The 21,058-nt window shown below is 42.8% G+C and overlaps 1 protein-coding gene across 10 annotated transcripts in view; it reads right to left on the reverse strand.

Annotated features, from left to right (window-relative positions):
• The window catches only part of ralgapa2 (Ral GTPase activating protein catalytic subunit alpha 2), a 119,323-nt gene that overhangs the window by 19,228 nt on the left and 79,037 nt on the right, over positions 1-21,058 (reverse strand). For all 10 annotated transcript variants that reach the window (XR_011038628.1, XR_011038630.1, XR_011038631.1 and 7 more), the window contains 7 exons: positions 19,031-19,208; positions 16,803-17,637; positions 16,137-16,208; positions 15,020-15,143; positions 14,774-14,929; positions 11,414-11,572; positions 7,050-7,177 (listed from right to left, as the gene is read on the reverse strand). Coding sequence is in view for 5 of the 10 variants with exons in the window: in XM_068339638.1 (XP_068195739.1) it covers positions 7,050-7,177; positions 11,414-11,572; positions 14,774-14,929; positions 15,020-15,143; positions 16,137-16,208; positions 16,803-17,637; positions 19,031-19,208 (1,652 nt within the window). In the remaining 5 variants the exon portion in view is untranslated. The remainder of the gene's footprint in view (positions 1-7,049; positions 7,178-11,413; positions 11,573-14,773; positions 14,930-15,019; positions 15,144-16,136; positions 16,209-16,802; positions 17,638-19,030; positions 19,209-21,058) is intronic.

Raw genomic sequence — 21,058 nt, forward strand, 5'->3', positions numbered from 1 at the left:
TCCATTTTGTAGAAAAATGCAAATGCTGCCAGGCACAAGGACATCCTTTAAAAGACAACAATGGCTGCAGGACAGGAGAGGAGCAGACACTGCTTTTGAAACATGTTAAGAGGCATTATTGTGCAACTTATAAATAATCAACTAATTCCTTCTTAAAACAGCCAATTAAGTCTGTGACATTAAAAGCTATGCAACCTGATTTAAAAAAAAGAAAGAGCAATCTTGCCTCAACAAAAAAGAGAATAGAAAATCCAATGGCCATTTAGGGACAAAGAAACCCAATAATGTCACAGGGTGTCTGCACAAGAGTCCCAAAAATCCAGGGCCACATCAGAGACCACCAGATTCCAGTGGAGTGACATTTTACTGACATTTCCCAGCAGCATTCAACACAGGGCTGTCTCAAGATGGCATCACAAATATCTATGGATATGCTTGCATGTGACACAGGCGTTAAGGGATGCGGGTTCTTTCAGGGGACGGCCTCAGCTATGGGGGCCGGTGATGAGGAGCATGGGCCCTGGGAGATTGAATGGTAATCACTGGAGCACAGATAATGGATGATTGAAGGCTCTTTCTACGCCGCTGTTGGATTTCAATATCAGAGAGGCCCTAGAATTGGGATTCTTATCAGGGGCGGTGTGTCAAACAAAGGAAAGCTGAGCATGAAATATGGGGTCCAACTCAGGCACACGACCATGGCGATTAGCAAAGGGATAAAAAAGGCCGCACAAACAAAAGACAGCAGCTTTGGCAGGACAAAAGGGCTGTCCACTGCCTTGTAACGAGAGACACGGAAGGAAGACGGGACATAAAGGGAGGGGAAAAGTAGAAAAGGAGGACAGGACAAGACTTTTACTGAGACGGCTGGAGGATGAATAGTGACAGAACTAACTCTTGCTGTTCCTGATTCCCAGTTTTTGATAAGGAAAAATAGACCAGCAGGGATGAGATGCAGTATAACTCGGCTTTAAGCATTCAAACAGATCCAAGCAAACACACATGATCATTTAAGCACTGCACTCGCACACAAAAACGCACTCGGTGGCACGAGGCTTCACATCTCTGCCAAGTTCGTCACGAAAAAACAATACAAACAAAAAAACAAAATTATTTCCATTTATCCTCGGATTCCAAGTGCCATAGCTTGCCAGGAAAGCTCATTAACCCTCCCTTCAAGAACCCAGAGACAAAAGAGGGGAAAACAAAACACAACTAATCAATGAGAATGCACCCATTTTGGAGGGGGGTCGGGGTGGAGGACAAGAACATGCATCCATTTGGATAACCTGAGAGGGCTAACAGCTTTTGCTTTAGTGTTGCGCTGGCTGGCTGTGGGGCGGAGAAAGAAAGTTCATTAATTAAACAGGGCTAGGGGGAACAGATGGAATGGCTAGCTGGATGCTTATCACTTAAAGCAGACAGGCAGGTTTTCACACCCGTGCTAGAGGCAGCAGCACCACACATCAATCACAATGAACATGTCTCCTTAACGGCGATGCAGCCGGTATTAGTCCACTGCTAGTATTGGGGTCAGCAGATTTTTTTGCTGATGGGCATAGAGAAGATCAATCAACAAGAACATCATAATCACTATTTCTTGTTTTGTTGATAAATAACAAGGATATCTGTGCTGTATTTGGAGTGATAACACCCAAACAATCAGTCTGTACTTCACATATGACATTAAAAAATAGGTTCTGTTGGTGTGAATATAAGCTCAACATGTTGTAATTTCTACAAATGATGCTTTTCATTTTAGAATATCAAATATCACATTAAAAAGTGCAGAAAGCTTTTATATCCAAATTGCCTCTCAAAGATATTATTTTTAAAAACAACAAAAAAAATACATCTATATTTCAGAAACATGGAATAGTGAATGTTTGTTTCACAATTCACTGTTGCAGTGGAATTTAAAAATATCTAAACATTGTACAGATAAGTCACAAAATGGATCAAATTGTGATGGTCTTTTGTGATTCTAACTGGCACCTCAAAGCCTGAGCTGGAGCTGGGAAAGAAGATCACTCCATCAACAAGCACATCATCTTGCTGGCTTTCACATTGCTGCTCATAAACATACAGATGTCAGAATAGAACATCTGACCGACTGACATGAGGAGGGGCAAGAGAGGTTCAAGTTTAAAAGTACACAGAGCTCTGCAGGCTTTGGGTTACACTTGTTTATGTAGAGTCAAATGAATTGTCAGACTGCTTTATTATTGACTGGAATCTCTCTTTATGATATAAGAAGCATTTTTTAAAGTAAAATTAAAGGTAGCTTCTTGGTTACAAACACACCAACATGCACAATAGTTTGATAGCAGTGGTGCGTGTCACTACGGCAGCCGGGTCCCCGCTGTTGGCAGTCTGCTTCCACGCCTGCTCTACCTGTGTTTAAAAAGGGCTGGCCCCATGAAGCCCAGGCCTCAGAATGCAGGCTGGGCTGTGCTGGGGTAGGCAGGGATTGGCTGGGCCCCCAGGGCTTTCAGGGTGTTGGTGCCATGCAGCGAACGCCTTTTGTTAGAGGCTGGGTGGCAAGGGGAGGAGGAACCGATGTGGGGTGGGGAGGAGGGTAATGGAGGAAAAAAAATTTGTAATGCTATGAGTCATTCTGCATTAGCAGCAGGGGAGAAAGACTGGATGGGGGACGGGGGGGGGGTGGATGAGGGAAGGCTAAGAGAGAGAGAATACTTTTGCATGTTGTATGAAGCTAGACGCCATATGCCATCCGAGCCAGGCTGCCTCCTGAGTCAGGGCTCTGGGTTTGACAGGCCTGTGCTCGCCCCCTCCTAACACCCAACGCTACCCCCTTTTCCCCTAACTAACACTTCAGCGTTGGGCCAGGCAATTGCTTTGGTTGTGCTTGAACTGTGTGTGTGTGTGTGTGTGTGTGTGTGTGTGTGTGTGTGAGGGATGGGGGTACTCAGTGATCTGAACACATTGGACATTGTCGTGAGTCTCTGCAGGAACAGCTGGTCAGCTGGAGAGAAGGGTGGGGATAAAGAGGGGGACGAGATGGGAGGCAGTGCGCTACACTGATAATGGGATTAGGTTAAAACATTCAGTGGGGGAGAGACCCCTCCTCTCTCTGTAGTCCCCCCCGAATACTGCATAAACTCTCAACCGCTCTGTCAAAGCCAATGCCGTAACTGCCTGAAACACGGTGACTTCAAACTCAGAACGGCCCCAATTTAAGCACCCAACTTCCTATCCACCCAACGACAACCACCCGCCCCCAACTAAGTTTGCATCCAGTCATGAAATGACACATCTTGGCACTTAATGCACACTGAGCAACAAAAGACACTCCTTAAAACCTTCCTTTGAGGCCTTCAGCGATGTATTTTTGTTGCTCAGCCTTGTTTTCCCTAAACAGGAAGTTAGCTAGTTATTCTCACATCAGCTCAGACCACTACATAAACCCAGCATACAATAAGTAGCTTGGCGTCTTACTGTGCCCAGTCAAGCACTGTGTTCAACAGCGATACAGACTGCTGAGTATTATCTATGAAGCTGCAGACAGTTATGGCACAACAGCTGGCAAATTAGACCTATCAACGATGCTAAATAATTCATGTGAGACAACACTAACATGGCAGATCCCATTCGTGGCATCCTGTCATGCATACAGGCGCACTTTCATCTGTGCTAGGTGAGGAATCTTACAGTGTACAAAAGGCTGTACTGGCCTGTGGACAAAGACCAAGTGAGAGTGGGACAATAACTTGCTCAGAAGGGGTGTGAGAAGATGTCAATGTCAATTCATTGACTATAATCATTATTATAGTGTGTAGGGTGGGGGCAGAAACACCAAACAAAAGGATATCATATCCATCATGTTTTCAGTTCACAACCACTGAAATGTAGATTTTGGCTTTTAGTGGATGGGGGGGGGACTAAAGTTATTTGTCTATGAGTTTTTGAAGAAACATGACAGACTTCAGCAGTTTTCTGGCTTCCACTGAAAGGACAAAGCCCTCCCACTCCTCTCTCATTCTGTTCCTGCTCAGACACAAATACACACTATCACACACACACACACCCTACCTAAAAGCCTGGCTCGCATGACTGGCGATGGGCAGAAACAGATTATGGTTATTGATCGCTGCTTGGAGATGGATCTGTGTGTGTGTATGTGTGTGTGTGTCAGAACAGAGGATGGGGACTGAGGGCAGTGCGGAAAAGCTATTGATCCTGTCCAGTAGGGAGGCCATGTCTCTGAATCAAGGTCAGTTCCGCACAGTCTCACCTATTAGAAACTTGCAATGGCTCACACACACACACACACACACACACACACACACACACACACACACACACACACACACACACACACACACACACACACACACACAGACACAGACACACAGACACACACACACACACACACACCCCTAACAATACCCCCATTACAGAAAATGATGGGCAGCTCATCAAACTCAAGAGCTTGTTGAAGACAGAAATTAATCCCGGCTTGTGGGTGAAGGCATTATTCTACAGCGACAGTATGAAGGATCTTCATCATGCAGTAAATGGCAGCAGACAGCAAAGCCATCCAGTGAAAGGCCGGGTTGGGGTGACACAAACAAACTTATTGCCTCCTAGTCAATACGTGCATGTACGATATGCAATATTCTACTTTATTTCTGAAGATTCAATAAAAATAACGGTGTTTTAATAAAAAAATAAATCGCTTTATTTTGTGGTCACAATGACTTCAAATTCAGCCTTGAATGCTGCAGTAGTTACAAACCATCCACTCTACAAACAAAGCCAGACCAGCTGCATTTTCCATCCGGACTATAAATAATAGATGATACAACAGGAATTGTCTGTGAGAGGGTTGTGATATGATGTCTTTGGGGCCATGGTCATGTCTTGACAGATGAAGCTGACACAAATTCTAACAGACAAACAGAGCTGGATGCTGAACAAGTAAAGAAATGCAAGAGCATAGATGGAAGAAAAAGAGGGAATGAGAGAAAAACATCAAGGAGGTAGTATCTGCCTGGAAAGCACTTGCAGCATTTCAGTGCCGGTATATTTTCTGAAAATGTTGCTGGTGGTCATTTTTTAATATCAAATCTTATTAGCTTGAGAGATCCTGTGAGCATTGCAGCAGACCGCTGGTGTCCTCTTGAGCCTTGTGACAGTGGGAGAGAGGGGGCCACAGCACCATACTCGGCTTTTATCTGGACACACAGGGGTCATATAGCTTCCCTTTGAAGAAATATTCAACTAATTACCTTGGAGAGTGGCCTAAGGCAGAAAGCGGACTGTGGATTCTTAAGGCATTGTGCTGGGGTAAACTAAGGATGAGGATTTTCATCTTGTGCAAATACACATATCCCAGATGAAAAAGACTGTCATTGTTCCAACCTGTGAAAGATAAAGAGCCACATAACCTGGGAAGATGGAAGAATGAGGAGTGGAGAGGGAAACACACACAAGGCTTGTATGACAGCAAATCCAATGATGAAAGCATATAGGGAGCAATTCCACCTGCCATTCACGATCGTGTTTCATTTCATAACACCGTCAGGCACAACATTCTGTGACTTCAATTCTTTTAAAACATAAATACTCATTTTTGGTGCTTACTTCACAGACCCTGTAGCTAGGCAGACCAACAGCAGAAAAAACAGACATACAGAGTCTCCTACTGGCAGTGTGCTCTGCCTGGCACCTTCATCCATCTCCTCTGGTGGAGTGCATGAGCCCTGGCAACGTATCAGTGCCAGAACTCCAGAGGCAGCGCTTATCTGCTCTCATAGATCATGCCTTTGTGATGTCCGCTCCTCTGCTATGGAATGCCAGGTAAGGTTTTTGAGGGCCCGGCACTGGCCCAGTACTACCCCCCCCCCCCACAGACACACACACACACTCCCTAGAGGTAGGCAGGCCTGTAGCGGCCCCCCCTCTGGCACAGAGAGTCACACTGGGCTAATTCACTTGGCGTCGGGTAACAGACATCTGTCACTCAGGATGCCCCTGGGGACACACAGACAGCGCCTGATATATGGGTGGGGGGCAACGGGATGTGATGCACTGTGAAAGGCTTACAGGCAGACACATACTTACACACACCTAACTGTACACAACACACACACATACTGTATGTTATGGCATAAATAAAGACCAAGAGCTACAGCCACAGATTATGATTTTAAAAAAGTAATTTAAAAACAACCCTTTGAAGCGTCAGTGTTTTAAAAACAATAGATACTTGTTTGCCATACATATGAAACCTCCTTGGGGGAGGTTTCTATGGCAACCGCCAGAGGGACAGCGTGGTTCTGGTGAGGCGGTGCTGTACATGCTGTCCGAGGAGGAGCAGGGCGTTGAGGGATATCAGGTTTCCCCTCCAGGGGCCGTCCCGATCCCCCCACCTCCCATCCACAACTCTGTGCTGCTGGCATTCACATGCTAATTCATCTCCATTGGTAATTACACTCCCTTTAAACCAACTGACAACTACAGCTGGAGTCAGGCTCTTAACGGCACACTGTTGGATGGATGGGTGGAGGGCACAGAGCAACCGCATACTTGTTTATACACTTGTATGCATTTCTTGATGTTGCTCTAATTTCAGTTCTCCTTGTGCTTGATTAAAAAAAAAAAAGTAATAGATGATGAAACATTATCTGTTTGTACTGAAACATCATCACGCAACCACCCATGAGGCTCCAGGCTGTGAAACAGCCCCAGTCTGATAGCTGTATGTAAATCAGACAGCCCATAAGGATCAGTGTCAGCGCTCAGCTGTGTGCGTTGGCTGTCATGACAAGCACGCCACATGTCTCACTGAGTTTACTCAAATGGGTCACTGGTGGTGCTAAGAGTTTAAGCTCATGGGTGGTAAACAGTGCATCTAATGATATCATTCTAAAAATTCTCAGAATGTATATTCATGACCTTAATGGTTTCAGCTATATGGGTAAACTCTGGATAATTTTTTTTAATTGGTGTTTTCCATAATGAACCACCGTTATATGGGATAGTGAACAGGAAATGAAGCAGAAGGCATACGGAGTCAAGGATACAAGCTTTGGTAGAGAGTCAGCCGGGATTTGACAGCTCTGCTGGCATTGATACAGGTGGCCCGCACCAAGCTTGGCAGCAGCATACCAGTGATGATGGCGCCATTAAACAGAGGCCCGAAGAAGGGAACCTGGGAAAAAAAAGAGAAAAACACAGAAAGGACACAAGTCACCAAACCTTCGAAATTAATCCAAGTTAATTGGTCAATGTCCGGTCATTGAATGTTTAAATGCCCCCCTAATCGAGAAAGGTTGATTAAAAGCTTTTTTGTTCTTTCTCTCTTATTTTTTTTAACCGTTTTGCCATCTGTTTAGGGCAAGGGTTAAAGTTGAAATTAGATTTTTTTTTTTTACTTAACTTTGCATGACAACCAATGTGAATCATTGTAAGGTAAATGAAATTAAAATAACAATAAAAACAATGGCATCATATTGAGCTACCAAACAAATACAAAGGAGCAATATGCATTTTAGCGCCAGCGCGTGACTGTGTGCTACACACGTCTGTTCATGCATATTGGAAGGGGGCCCTTAATCACTGAAGCTCAATGGTCATTGACCTGGAAGTTGACGTGAATGTCAAAGTCTCTCCAAAAGGTCCTGCTGTCTTCAGTTTGGGGTTTCAGCTGACATGAGCAACAGTCAATTTATGCAAAAATTGGACTTGAACCAAGAATGTAAAAAAAGACACGATAACTGAAGAATGTGCCATAAAACTGTGGCATACGACATACAGTAACACCACAGAATAGAGTACTTAGCATTACAGATTTTGCGGAGGTGAAAGCAGCTTAAGATGAGTATTTGGGTGCAAAGATTGGGGGTGGGGGAGTTAGATGTGCTGTAGCAGCCGCTATACTACTAAGGCCCCGTCCACACAATGACGGATTTTTTTGAAAATGCAACTTTTTAAAAACGCATTGAAAACTATTCGCGTTCACATGACAGCGTTTTCAAAAAAATCTCTGTCCACACATAAACGCACCAGTGCGTTTTCGAAGACGGCTATAAGCACGCCAAACCATGTGGTGGCAGTATTGAGTCAAATTTTATCCAATAGGAATCCTCCGTGTTTTGTTGTCACAACACACGGGCCCATAAATATGACGTTGCAGAGGTTTTTGTCGCAGACAAGACGTCAACGTTTTTAAAAAGTTGCGGATACACCATCCACACGACAACGCAGACCCAGCGTTTTTAAAAAAATCCACCTTGGCCAGCGTTTTCAAAAAGTTGTGTTTTCGTTCCGGATATCTGCGTTTTCGTGTGGACGGAAGGCGTAAACGCAACAAAAAAGTTGCGTTTTCAAAAAGTTCCGGCATCGTGTGGATGGGGCCTAACTCTGCTATGGTTGTAGAAACACTCTGCTGAGCTGAAGCAGGAATGTGTTTTATTTGTTCATTTGTGAACCATCTGCAGCTAGTGAAGTCTTTAACTACTGTGTACTACTGCATAAATAGTCGTATGCCTCTGAAAATAAAACGTTCAACTGTTTATTTGTCCAACAAAAATAACCTAATGAATGCTGTTTGCTAAGAGCACAATTCAGATGATTTCCACAGAGATAAAAACACTGTAAATTATTGATATTGACATTTGTACTGCTTTTCACTACTGCTACACACACACACACACACACACACACACACACACACACACACACACACACACACACACACACACACACACACACGGGAACCTTTGGAAATTCCACAATAAAACAATAATATCAGAATGTTTGTTTTCTTTTTTTCGTCGCTGTCACAAGAAAACAACCCACAGTGTCCGTTGAAGTCGTAACTGCTCCGTGTGTGTGGGACGGGCGAATGCGAAGATGAAAGCCGCTTCGGCGTTATGGTCCAGCCATCCGGATAGATGCTGGCTTTGTGAATTTGGTCCTGGTGAATAAATCATTGGGGTCCACCCCACAACAACGTGAGGTCTGTCACAATTAAAGAATATAAACCGCTATGTTTGACGAAGCCAAAATGTCTCCATAAGTGAGAGACATGGACAAATGTGAAGACTGGAGCTAACTTGGCTAGTGGCCCGAACTTCCAGGTAGATGCCAGAAGCGTGACAGCATGAGGTTTTCAAGTGAGCTTATTCAAAATATAGGTGGGGAGATATATTGTTACCTATATATTAGCAATAGTGAAAAGCAGTACAAATTCTCATAACAATAATTTACAGTATTTTCATCTGTGGAAATCATCTGAATTGTGCTCTTAGCAAACAGTATTCATTAGGTTATTTATATATATATATATTAGGGCTGTCACTTAGATTAATTCATTACGCTGCAAATTAACGCGCTATAGAAATTAACGCTATTAATCGCATGTGGCAAGTCAATGCGCAAGCATTTTAAATTTGGCCCATTGAGGGACCCATAGGCTGCAGCGGCACGTCACTTCCTACCTGCGCCACTAGTCAAAAGTAGAGTGACTTACAACAGAGATTGACGCGACACAGGAGAGCGAGGCAAGCCCACTCGGACCTTTGGGCGGAAAGTAGTTTATTTATAAAAAGAACAATGACGGGACTATCAACAAAAACGCAGTGATTCTGCGCTGCCAATCTGCGCTATAGACGCCTCTGTCAGTCTGCCCCAGGGCAGCTGTGGCTACACACGTAGCTTACCATCACCAAGTATGAATGAGGAGTGAATGAATAATGGATCCGATGTAAAGCGTCTTTGAGTGTCCAGAAAGCGCTATATAAATCTAATCCATTATTATTATTATTATTATTTTTATTATTATTATTTGTATCTTTTGTAAAAGAGAATTTTCATATCACCGAAGCAGCTCCAGCCTAAAGTATCATTTAAATGCAAAACATGTCAAGGACAGAGTTGAACTTTAGCTTACCCTTTTAAAGGAAAAGTCCGTTGGCATCTTGCTATTTAGTTTCCTTATTAAGAGGCATGATATACTATTCATTTTGAATTGCTGTATTGAGTCAGCTTTAGTATTCATTTTGATTGAGAGTCTGCTTATGTGCCTATTTGAGACTCAACCTTATTTTATTTCTCAATTTTATTTACTTTATTTAACTGTATTCGTATTGCATTTTAGGGAAATGCACCTGGCCTAATTGGTTTGCTGATGTGCTTGGCCTTTTTTCATTTGAATTTCATTCATAAAGCACACTTAACCAATAAAAATGTGGATTTCAAATCTTCTCTTCTTTGTGCATTCTATTGATTAGTCACGCACTACAATTTTGTAATGTCCTAGAATTCAAATTCTTTATTTGGGGGCCTGCCTTCAGTCAACCATTCTGGGTGCGTCCCATCCCTTAGCAGCTGGTTCATCTGTGCTGCTAGACGCTCATGGAGTGCTGTCAGCTCTCTCAGCTTCTCTCACTTCTAGGTATGCTCTGCATCACTTCACCAAAGTTCAACCAGAATTTCTCCTGCTCGTCCAGCTCACATCCTACCTGTGGAGCATACCCACTAACAACATTGAACATCACACCTTTGATTTCTAGCTTCAGACTGATCACTCTATCTGACAATCTTTTTCCCTCCAGGACATTCCTAACAAACTCCTCTTTCAAGATAACTCCTACTCCATTTCTCTTTCTATATACTCAACGCTAGAACAACTTGAACCCTGCTCCTAAACGTCTAACCTTGCTACCTTTCCATCTGGTCTCATGGACACACAGTATGTCTACCCTCCTCTGCATCATGCAGACCAACTCTCTACCTTTTCCTGTCATAGTACCAACATTCAACGTCCCTACTTTCAGTCCTATACTCTTGACATTCCTCTTCTCTCTCTTCCTACAAACACACTTTCGTCCTATCCTCATTCGACCAACAGTATTCCAATTTCCACCGGCACCCTGTACGTGAACAGCCCCAGTGGCGGTCGTTGTTAACCCGGGCGTCAACCGATCCGGTGTGGAAGTCATAGATTTTATTTGCATGTTTGATTTGGCAAAAGTTTTTAAAAAATAGGAAGTTTAAAAAAATGTGAAGTCATGCATTGAGTGTTGAGCAGTAAAAATGATACGAGCTAAGAATGGATGGAAGTCATCGTAAGTGAACATACCCACAGTGCGGTTAATAATGCACCGCTTGAGAGGGGGCAACTAAAAGCCTTCAGAGAAAAACCACAATAGGAGAAAAGACCGATAAAAAAGAAAAAACCCTGAGTGAATATGAAGCATGAAAAAGACTTAACTCATGAGCAGCCTGGAAATTAATGCAGTGCTGCTCATGTTTAATGCCAGGAAAATGAAACAATTCGATAGCAAAAAGCAGCAAAAAATTCTAAAGAGAAATATAACTAATTTCCCATTGTTTTCACATGGACATAGTCGAGTCTTAACATCCCCAGAAAATATTGCTTTACCTGTGGCTTCTTCATGATCTGGATGAAATACATGTGATTCTTCATTGGGTAGATGATGATAAGCACATCTCCAAAATCAGTTGGGATGATGCCACGTCTGTAGTCTCTGGTGTGTTCCGACCACACTATGTGCACCTCATCATTTCCCAGGTGACGCAGCTATCCAACAAACAAAATCAGTTTAATCAATCAGCTGGTGAGGGCAGGTAATGTTCTTTCTCTTTCTGCCGTTTACATGCATTTATGTTTTCCAGTTAAGGAAGACATACAATAATGTTACATACAACATAAATAGCAGTATTACTTTTGTGATAATACAAACAAACACTTCTAATGGTTACAACACAAGCACACAGTACAGGTTTGGTTTTGGGTACCCCTGAGCTCTGAACACATAAAAGAAAATGCAGGATGTAAACGCTATATGCTTCTTGATGGGAACATAGAGGGGCCATTTGGTGTCAAGGAAGTGTTGTCAGCATTTATTATCAATTTTTACCAGTTAATAGTATGTGATTCACATACTATTGCTTTTAAATTAAAGTTAATTTTGTTAACTACTTTTGATTTTTTCTTTGTTTTAGTCCTTTGTCCAATGGTCTTTTAAGTGAATAAAATACTGAGTCAAAATTATCCTATTTTATTCAGGTTTTAGTTGATCAGAAGTCCGGGGATTAGCTTATTTGAAGCAAGAAGGTGTTGGCATTTTAGTCTTTTCCATCAGGTTATTATTAACATTTCAGTGAATGCATTCGTGCTAAAATACATTTGCAAATTTATGTTGAAGCCCATTGGAAAATTTGAGAATGAATTGGGAGTATTTCAGCCCCAACACCTTCACTAGCTAAACCTGCAACACTCCAGTTCCATCAATCACAAGAAAAATGCTGGTGGGAACCACTTGCTAGTAGCCTTTGCCTACAGAAATACTTGATTCCAGTATGCGCTGTTGAGCATCCTAAAGACATAACAACCTGACTACTTACAAGTACAATCACAAACTCTGTTTTCCAAATAATGGTTTAAGTAAGGGTCTGAGAACTTGTTTTGACTCTTTTTATAGCCTTTTCATTATGAATTCAAAATGCAAACACAAAATTGAGCATTTCAAAAACAAACAATTCAGATCCTATTAACTTCCTACATCAAAGATTAAATTGCTTTCCATTTCCATTCTATTCACAAAGACAAATGAACTGGTCCGAGCAAAAAGACACACTTAAAAGACAGGAAATTGTATGTGGAGAGTTTAAAACAGGTACTAAAAAATAAAATGGACTGACACTGCTACCTCATATTTTCTGATGCAAGCTGGCGGTCCACTGAGTTTTTTTTCCCGGGGTATAATAGACAATGAAAAGTGAGCCTCTACTCAGAAGACAACATCTGCCAATGTACTGTGGGTCTAATGAGCCATTAAGAAACATGCCCTCATCACCAAAAATGCAATTAGCACATTCTATTATCAGCCCTTAATTATGGTAATATGTTAATCTTAAACAAATCCACGGCATGCTGATTACTGAAGCTCGTCGGTCCAGTTTGTCTGTTCAAGGATCAGCAGGTACCAACCAGGTCAGTTACTAGGACAATTTCTGAGAAAATGTTGAATATGCATTTGTGGTAGACAATCAACACTGGGATGTTAATTTGGATTAAGATATTAGCATTTGGACAAGCTTAATCACTAGTTCAATGAGGATGCTTATGCTGTAGTCAATCAGTGTCTGCACCAATCTATTTATTTCCTTGTTAATCACATCCAAATGTTTGAGACTTCTTTAATAAAATATAATTTGAGTCAAAGAATCTTGTTCAATTAACTCTCTTTGACCTCCCACCCAGAAAATGAGCTTCACACACAGGGAAAGAGCAGAACAGGACCTCAGAACACGAGAGGCTCCTTAAACGTACGACCTGCAGCAACCGAGTTAAGCTGTGGTGCCTGGAGGGTGAATGTGATAGCCAAGGCACACGTCAATCTCTTTCTTTCACAGAAACACACACACACACACACACACACACACACACACACACACACACACACACACACACACACACACACACACACACACACACACACACACACACACACACACACACACACACACACACACACACACTCTCTCTCTACAGTGCCTGACCCCAACCCTGCAGGTCATTTCTCTAACCGCATTACTGGAGCCAGCTGCTACTGCTGCAGCCTGCACTACTCTAAAACCCACAATTGGATTGAGGAATTCATGGTTTTCCCTCTTTTCTTTTTTGGTTTAGACCCCCCTCCTCCATTATCTTCAAACAGGCAATCTGCCCAGTGAGACCTCCCCAAGCCATCATAGTATATGCTTCTGCGGTTGCAGGCAACAGAGTGGGTGAATGCAAGACTAAAAGTTTTATTTTCAAATAGCCATTGAAGCATGTTTCCCATTTCAAGTCTCATCCTGTTGTCAAGCACACATGCTCGCATGAGCTTAACAAATTTCTATTTGACCCGTGGCTAATGCAGAGATCTGTGCGAGGTGACCATTAGTAATCAGAAAAGTTAGACAAAATGATTGGAAATCTCTCTGGGCATGTCCATCCCTCCAGCGCCTCACTCTGGCCAACCACAGCCAAGAATCTTTCGTCCGTCTAATTTTATAAGTCACTAAGCACACGTTCAAAATAGGTTAAGATGAGCAGGGGGTTATTTGTGAAACTGAGAAGGGACAAATCTGTTGAGGACTGGAGGGGGGTTGGATATGCGGAGAGCCTGATGAATTTCCCATCTCAGTGGGGTACTTCATGAGAAGATTGGCAGCATGGGCAGGGGCCTCGCGGCTCATTTCTTCATGCTAACTGCTACTGGTGCACTACAACTCAGAATCCCACTGCAGAAACCAATCGATCGCTCCTGTGGCGGCAGCAGGAATTGGATAAAAGGATCCTGCCGGCATCCGGCAGGCGCCTGCCCTAGCAGGGAGAGCTAATGGCTGAATCCAGGCCCTGGTCACAGCACACAGGCAGGGGGCAGGGGCTAGCAGAATCATACTCATTACTGCCACGGCACATGCCCTCTCTTCAGTCGCGCGCCTGCAACTCTCTACTCCTCAGGCCTGCCTGGTTGGGGTCACTAATCAATGCCTGCACTCCAAAGTCACATTTCTTGATCACAGTTTAATATAGAGCTGAAGGCTACAACAACACACGGCTATGTAGCCATTTCATTTCACCAAATGAGCAAAGTAGTACGTTGTCTTTTCTCTCTTTTTCTCTTGGACAAACTCTGAAGTTGAGGTGCACAATTAAAAAAGAATATGATCCAAATATCAGATACAGGCAAGCATGGACTAATTGGATAACAGGACTTGACATTTTTACCTTTTTGGTGAGGCAGTCTTCAGAATCAGATGGCATACGAGTAGAGACATGGAAAATGGCTTCCACCGTGGAGGTAGCATAGTAAGGAGCCGTTGTACCTGTGCTGCCATTTCTCTGGAGGCCACCCATAAAGCCACAGTGTGTGGCCAGGTCCACCTGAAGTATGGATGTACAAGTTAGTGTCTGAAATTTGTATGTGCAAATTAAAACTTGATCTATTGATATAGGGAGTACGGTTATCTGTACCTCCCATCCCAGTCCAGACACAAAGTCCTCATAAGCTTGGCTGCCTGTGCTGCTGGACAAGATGGAGCACTTGTCCTCTTGGCCCTCTCCAATGTAGAACACAGCAATCTTATGTGTCTCTCGACTACAAAGCAAGATATGACACATGCACAATTAAAGGAACAACGATAGTGTTCAATTATGAAAGCACATCTGAACTTGAAAAGATTCTCAATATTTTAGTCACTAGATAAATTGTATTGAAATGTGAATGTCAGGTCTGAAATCACTGCATCTTGCTAATGAAGGTGAATTGAACGTGTATGTGTAATTGGGTTAAATTAAATCAGGAGAGCAGAATGTCAAAAAAAACAACACCAAGACAAGTTGGTCTGCAATTTTTTCCTCCATTATCTCTCAGGCCTAAAATAATTAAAGAAAGAATGGCTGCAAAGTCCCCCTTTACTTGCTTGTTGCCATGGCAGTACAATGCAGTGGGGGAGGTTTAGGGCACTTTGCAAGCTTGTACACAGGTTGCCCAACCAAGTTGAGCAATCTGGGGGAAAGAAGCTCAGTACTGATGGAATCCTTTAATAAGCTGATGTCATTAGCATTCTATTCAGTACTTATTGATTGAGCAGAGAGAAAAAGAGAAAGAAATTGACATCAACAGTAAAAGTTGGAGATGTTGAAATCTATGATGCTCATGGGATGACAAACACTAGAATAGCATGGCAGAGGAAAATGAAGGATGGGGAAATACAATGCTACGTTTAGCAAATATATGATAATGTTAATACTTTTGTTGAGCCAAGTTTATCAAAAGGCTCCAAAGGCAGTTTGTCGACAATCCTAGGGTGCTAAATTAAAAATGTTTCAGTGTTGTCTGTTTAGGTTTTCAGTCATCCAGGTCATGGTTATCCAAAAGCTGTTGAGTCGATCTACTGAACGTTAAGTTCTTGAAGACGTTTCGTCTCTCATTCAAGAGACTTCTTCAGTTGGAGAAGAAAAGAGAACTTTCTTAACGTCCAGTGGATCGACTCAACAGCCTTTGGATTTCAGTGTTGTATTTCATACAATCCCAGTTTATAGAGATAACACTACATAGAATTCAAGCTTATTTTTTAATAGGAATTACCACTGCCTGGAATCCAAGTTCTTCAGTTCCCTCAGAAGTTTGGAGTTTTTCTTCAACAAGTGGAAACTCTTCCTGTTTGACAAAATGGTTGTTAGTAGACATATTTTCAACTGCAACATGAAATTACAATAAAAAATGGCGACAATAAACAAATAGCAAACTGAAGTACACTGCCAAAACATTGTTTTCAAGCCAAGTTTTGTTTTGTAGTGAAGCTCAACAAAGGCAAAAAAGGCGCAGGTGCAAACACCAATCTCCTGTTAGATGTGCACATGTTGCACCATCACCATTAAGAGGTGTAAGCTTTTAATTTACAGGGAAACAAAGATGTGGCTCTGCAAGGTAGACTTAAGTGAAAACAGCTGGGTACTTTTACCCTGTGGAGAGGAGATTAAGACACTCCAGACTCCAGTGTGCTTTTAAGTCGCTCGCTCTCTCTTTCAATATGAGTCACAAGCGAAGTTACTTTCGAATTACAGAAAGTAACTTGATTTCGAAAAGTATTATTGGATGGCAGTGTTTTTTTGTTAATGTTTCATGTAATACAGACAGTTGTATGTGGTATGGAGTGGAAATCAAGTGACGCCTTTATGACTTCATTTTCCTCCATTTCTCTGCAGCTTTCTTTAAAATCATGACAACCAGACCAATGATGGTAGACCTCACCTGCGATCCCAAGAGTTCATGCCGAGGTCATTAAGCAACAGCCTGCAGAAGTAGAATGGAGCTTTGGGTTCTTGTTGAGAAGGTTCCTTCTGGCAGGTAGCCTGAAAGCTTACGTCAGCATCCCACCTCTTGACTTGCTCCTCCTCTTGCTGGGTCTGACGCAGAATGGCCTCCAGGATGGTGCTCTCTTGTTCTAGGTTCATGCCATGGGGAGACGGGGCTGGCTGGTTGAGCCTGAGTTGTGGCTGTGGCAAGCACTCTGGACTGCATTGGCCAAGATCCTCCAGAAGCTTATCGAGAACATCTACGTCTTCTTCCTCACAACAGTCAGAGAGGGAGTCCGAGACTGAGGAATGTTTTTTGTCCGGTCCCATAGTAGAAAGGTCATGCTTATTTCTGCGCTGAGTGAAAGTAGTGGCCGTAGGAAGAGGGTGATCAACTGTGTGAAAACCCCCCGTATCAACAGAGTCGTCCTGGGCAGTACAGTAGAGGATTTTTCCATCCCACGAGTATTTGCCCGAAATGTCCCGCACAATAATACGCACTTGGGAGGAAGGTTGAGGCAGCTGTCCAACAGTCAGGGTTTCAGAAGGAATCTGTAGGTAGGACACCAAAGTGCTATCGTTGAAGACAAACAGCTGCAGGTTGGGGCTTTTGAAAACCTCAGAGGACAGCTCGGACGACTCCACATAAGGGTTGTCATGGTTTTCGCTCACGAGGCTGTGGAGGAGGGCGGGGCCACCGCTCAGTGGATGATGGCCCAGATGGTTCACCAAGTGAGTCATGATCATCCTTGCTGTCAAGGGAATCAGCTCCATGTTCCTTCGACGCTTTTCTGGTGAAACATTGAGGTGGGGGGGACGGGACGTAAAAACACTGAGAAGATCCCACGAGGAAAACTCGTTTAAGCAGCTGTAACAGCACTGTCATCCTGGCTAAAGTTACCAATATTTTTAAGGTAAATACGAGACAGTTTTTCCAATGTATCCATAGCAGAGCCATACTTTACAAAAGCCAACATTTGCGTGTGGATGTGCTATCATGTCGGTTACCTCTTTTATACAGAGCCAAATCTCATTTCTGACTACTAACATGGGTGTTTTATTCATATCTCACAATAGCTTGGCCAGCGCACCTCTAGGTAGGTAGCATCTAATCATGAGAGACAACACTGAAAGGCCCATTGAGTCTTCTTACAATGGACAAGTGTTGAGACTGGCTGAGTGCTAATGAGAAGTGCTATCTTTAAAGGCTGCTTAACAGGACTACTTAGTGAATTGCATTTATGTAAATGCACAGGTTTTTACTCCCAAGTGAAAGGCACGTCATGCTTTATTCTGCAGTGATGTGGGACAAACAAGGAGATGCACTCTTGCATTGTGACAGTGCTATCAATACCATCATCCTTCATCAAAGTGGAGAAAGCTCTTTAGAAAGCAGGCCAAGCTGCATTCGAGATGCACTGGCCCTTTGATGTGACTTGATCAATATGAGGTGGGGGCATGAATATAGTAGACTCTTTGGTTTGCCCTTTTGATAGTGTTTTGTTATTTCGACTAAGACTGTCTAGCTGGAAACCAAAAAGCAGCGGTATGGTGAAAATTTCAAGCAAAAGCGGCTATTCAAATTTCTTATATTGCCTTAGCAGACATATGCACTGTCTACTTGGGCTATAAAGACTTTTCTGAAGTTGAGGACACGAGGGAGACAGAGGAATACATTGCCTAATGGAATCACAAGGTCACAAAAAGAGGAAAATAAACCACAATTTTATCTAAACCCCATAATGGGTCCTCTCTCTGGGGCTGAGTACTAATGTGAACATTCCAGTTGCTGTGATGGTTGATTTCCTTTTTCCTACTTTTAATAAGATACTGACATTTAATGGAGAGGCTCCAAATGGATGGGCAACTCAGAGTTTGATTTTCCCATTTATATTATTCTTTCACGTTTTTGATGGAGGACTAGAATATGTCTCTGTGGTTTGAGAGAAATACCGTAAGGACTAAACAAGGTTTCCTGATCAGGCATAATTTGAAGATAATGTTAGCTATCACTGACATTTCTTTATTTCTTATGCCTATCCATACAAACATACACTACATGCACATATATTACACACCCACATAACCCAGCATCACTATTTTGTCTGCCAACTAATTGCAGCCTCATGTGCAGCAGTTTGTAAAAGGCTATGAGAGGACAGAAGAATAGTTTCACATTCTTACCCTCAGCCACGGTAAGAAGGTTACCAAAATCAGTGGTGTTCATCTGAGAGAGTGTTGGCTCACAGCTCTTCACCTGACCCAACATCAGGTCATAGTCAGTCCACAAGTCTGAGAGGCTGAGGAGGTAATGGCTCTGTTGGGTGTGCAGGTTTGAGGTGGACACACAGCAGTGCAGCACCTGTGGAAGAGCAGGAAATGACAAAGGTTAATTGATTAGAGCAATTTGAAACAGGGAGTAGTTTTCCTACAATAGCAGTGACAGGCATTTTGAAGCTGAATGTGTCAGTTGGAGGTAGTGGTGTCTCATGAGAAGATACACAGTGACACTTAAAAAAAGGCCTGTCCTATACTGACATGATCCAGGAGCATGTGAAAGAGGAATATATGTCCATTTACATCATAATGCAATCGGGAGGGGAGAGAAAAGAGGGTCTTTATTGCAACTAATCCATTTCTCTTGTGATGTGTGAGTGTATCGATCTACATAACAGATGGCAGGGCATCAGTTGGCAGGGCTAGATAAGGCGCACTGGGGCAGTTGATTACAGCCATTGGACAGGTTTACACTGTTTGATTTAATTAAGACTTTATCCTTCTGCTCAGCTCCCACTACAAACACGCACAACCAACCATACACACAAACAAACACAAAGAATTCTGTATACTGTATAATGTCAGTGTAGGTTAGCTGCTACATATGAGTGTGTAAAACATATGCCTAATGTATTTAAATGAAGGGCCTCTCATTCAAAGTGGAACAACTTGGGAAAAGCCATGCAAGGGCTAATCCCATTCAGAACGCAGATACGCTCAAACTTGGCTGAGACATGGAGAGGCAGGCCGGTCCTGCCATGTGAAACAGTATTGTGTTGGACAACAGGGATGATTCTACTGAGCAGCTCTCTAGGTGCACTGAGGGGTTTTAGGCTGGATGGTGAAAAGATCCGAACCCAACAGCTGCTACGCCAAAGCTCAAAAGAGGTTTCACTGTAGAGAGGTGGAGAGGCGGAGTGGGAGGGGGAAAACCCACAGCTGTGCTTGACAACTAAGTGGCTGCACTTCACATAGCAACAGTTCCTGGAAGGTAACGCACAACGAAACAAGCGTACCGCAGGGAGGGGGGCACGAATTGTATGAATCCATGGGTGTACCTATTTACACACATAAATCAATTAATAAAAATACAAACACAAACAAAGGTGTGCAAATGCACAATCGTACCTGTCCTAAAGCTCTGACATGAGGACACTTTATTTTCCTTCTTACACATATACACGCACACTTCAAACAAACACCATACACACAGAGGGTAGGTGCAGATGGCTGCTCAAGCAGGTGGAGAGAACAGATGGAGAAGCTCAAACAGAATTTCTGTTAACCATGTTCTAGTGCGATGTTACTTTTTGTAACAATCTGTATGCTGCTGGTCACCAAATATAACTTTTTTCACTTCTCAATCTTTGAATGGACAGCGGAGTGTGTCCATAATTTCTGTCTGAGGGTTGGAGCTTTTTTTAAAAATGTATTCATTTATTTTTTATCTAAAACTATAATTAACTGAAAGGGGAGCATGACTCATGATTCTATTCTTTGCTCCGTAAGGGGAAAATTAGAATCCAGTGCATCTGTGTGTATGTATAGATTTCAGTTGTGATATTTCATTAATACGGTCACACCCAGTGAAACCCAGAGGAGCTGTCTTTTGTGTGCCGATAGACAACCAATCACGCCTAATTGTCTTTGCATTCATAGCAGCTGCAGTTTCTCTCATATTAAGACATATTCCATTCAGATTTTTCAGGACAAGCATTTATAGGCTGAGGTTATCAAGTGGACAAAGTCTTGTTTGAATAATTGGACCATTTCTTATGAGGGGTGACATCCTTACAAAGATCTGCCGTTGACCGCATCTGCCCAGATAGGAGGGAATGAATAATACCTCATTCATTTGTGCCAGAAGCTTGGCCCTCATCCTCAGGGTCAGGCCATAAATAAACGTTTAGAAGGAAAAATGCAGTGATATAGACA

Source organism: Antennarius striatus, chromosome 17, assembly GCF_040054535.1.
Source record: "Antennarius striatus isolate MH-2024 chromosome 17, ASM4005453v1, whole genome shotgun sequence".
Classification (NCBI taxonomy): domain Eukaryota; kingdom Metazoa; phylum Chordata; class Actinopteri; order Lophiiformes; family Antennariidae; genus Antennarius; species Antennarius striatus.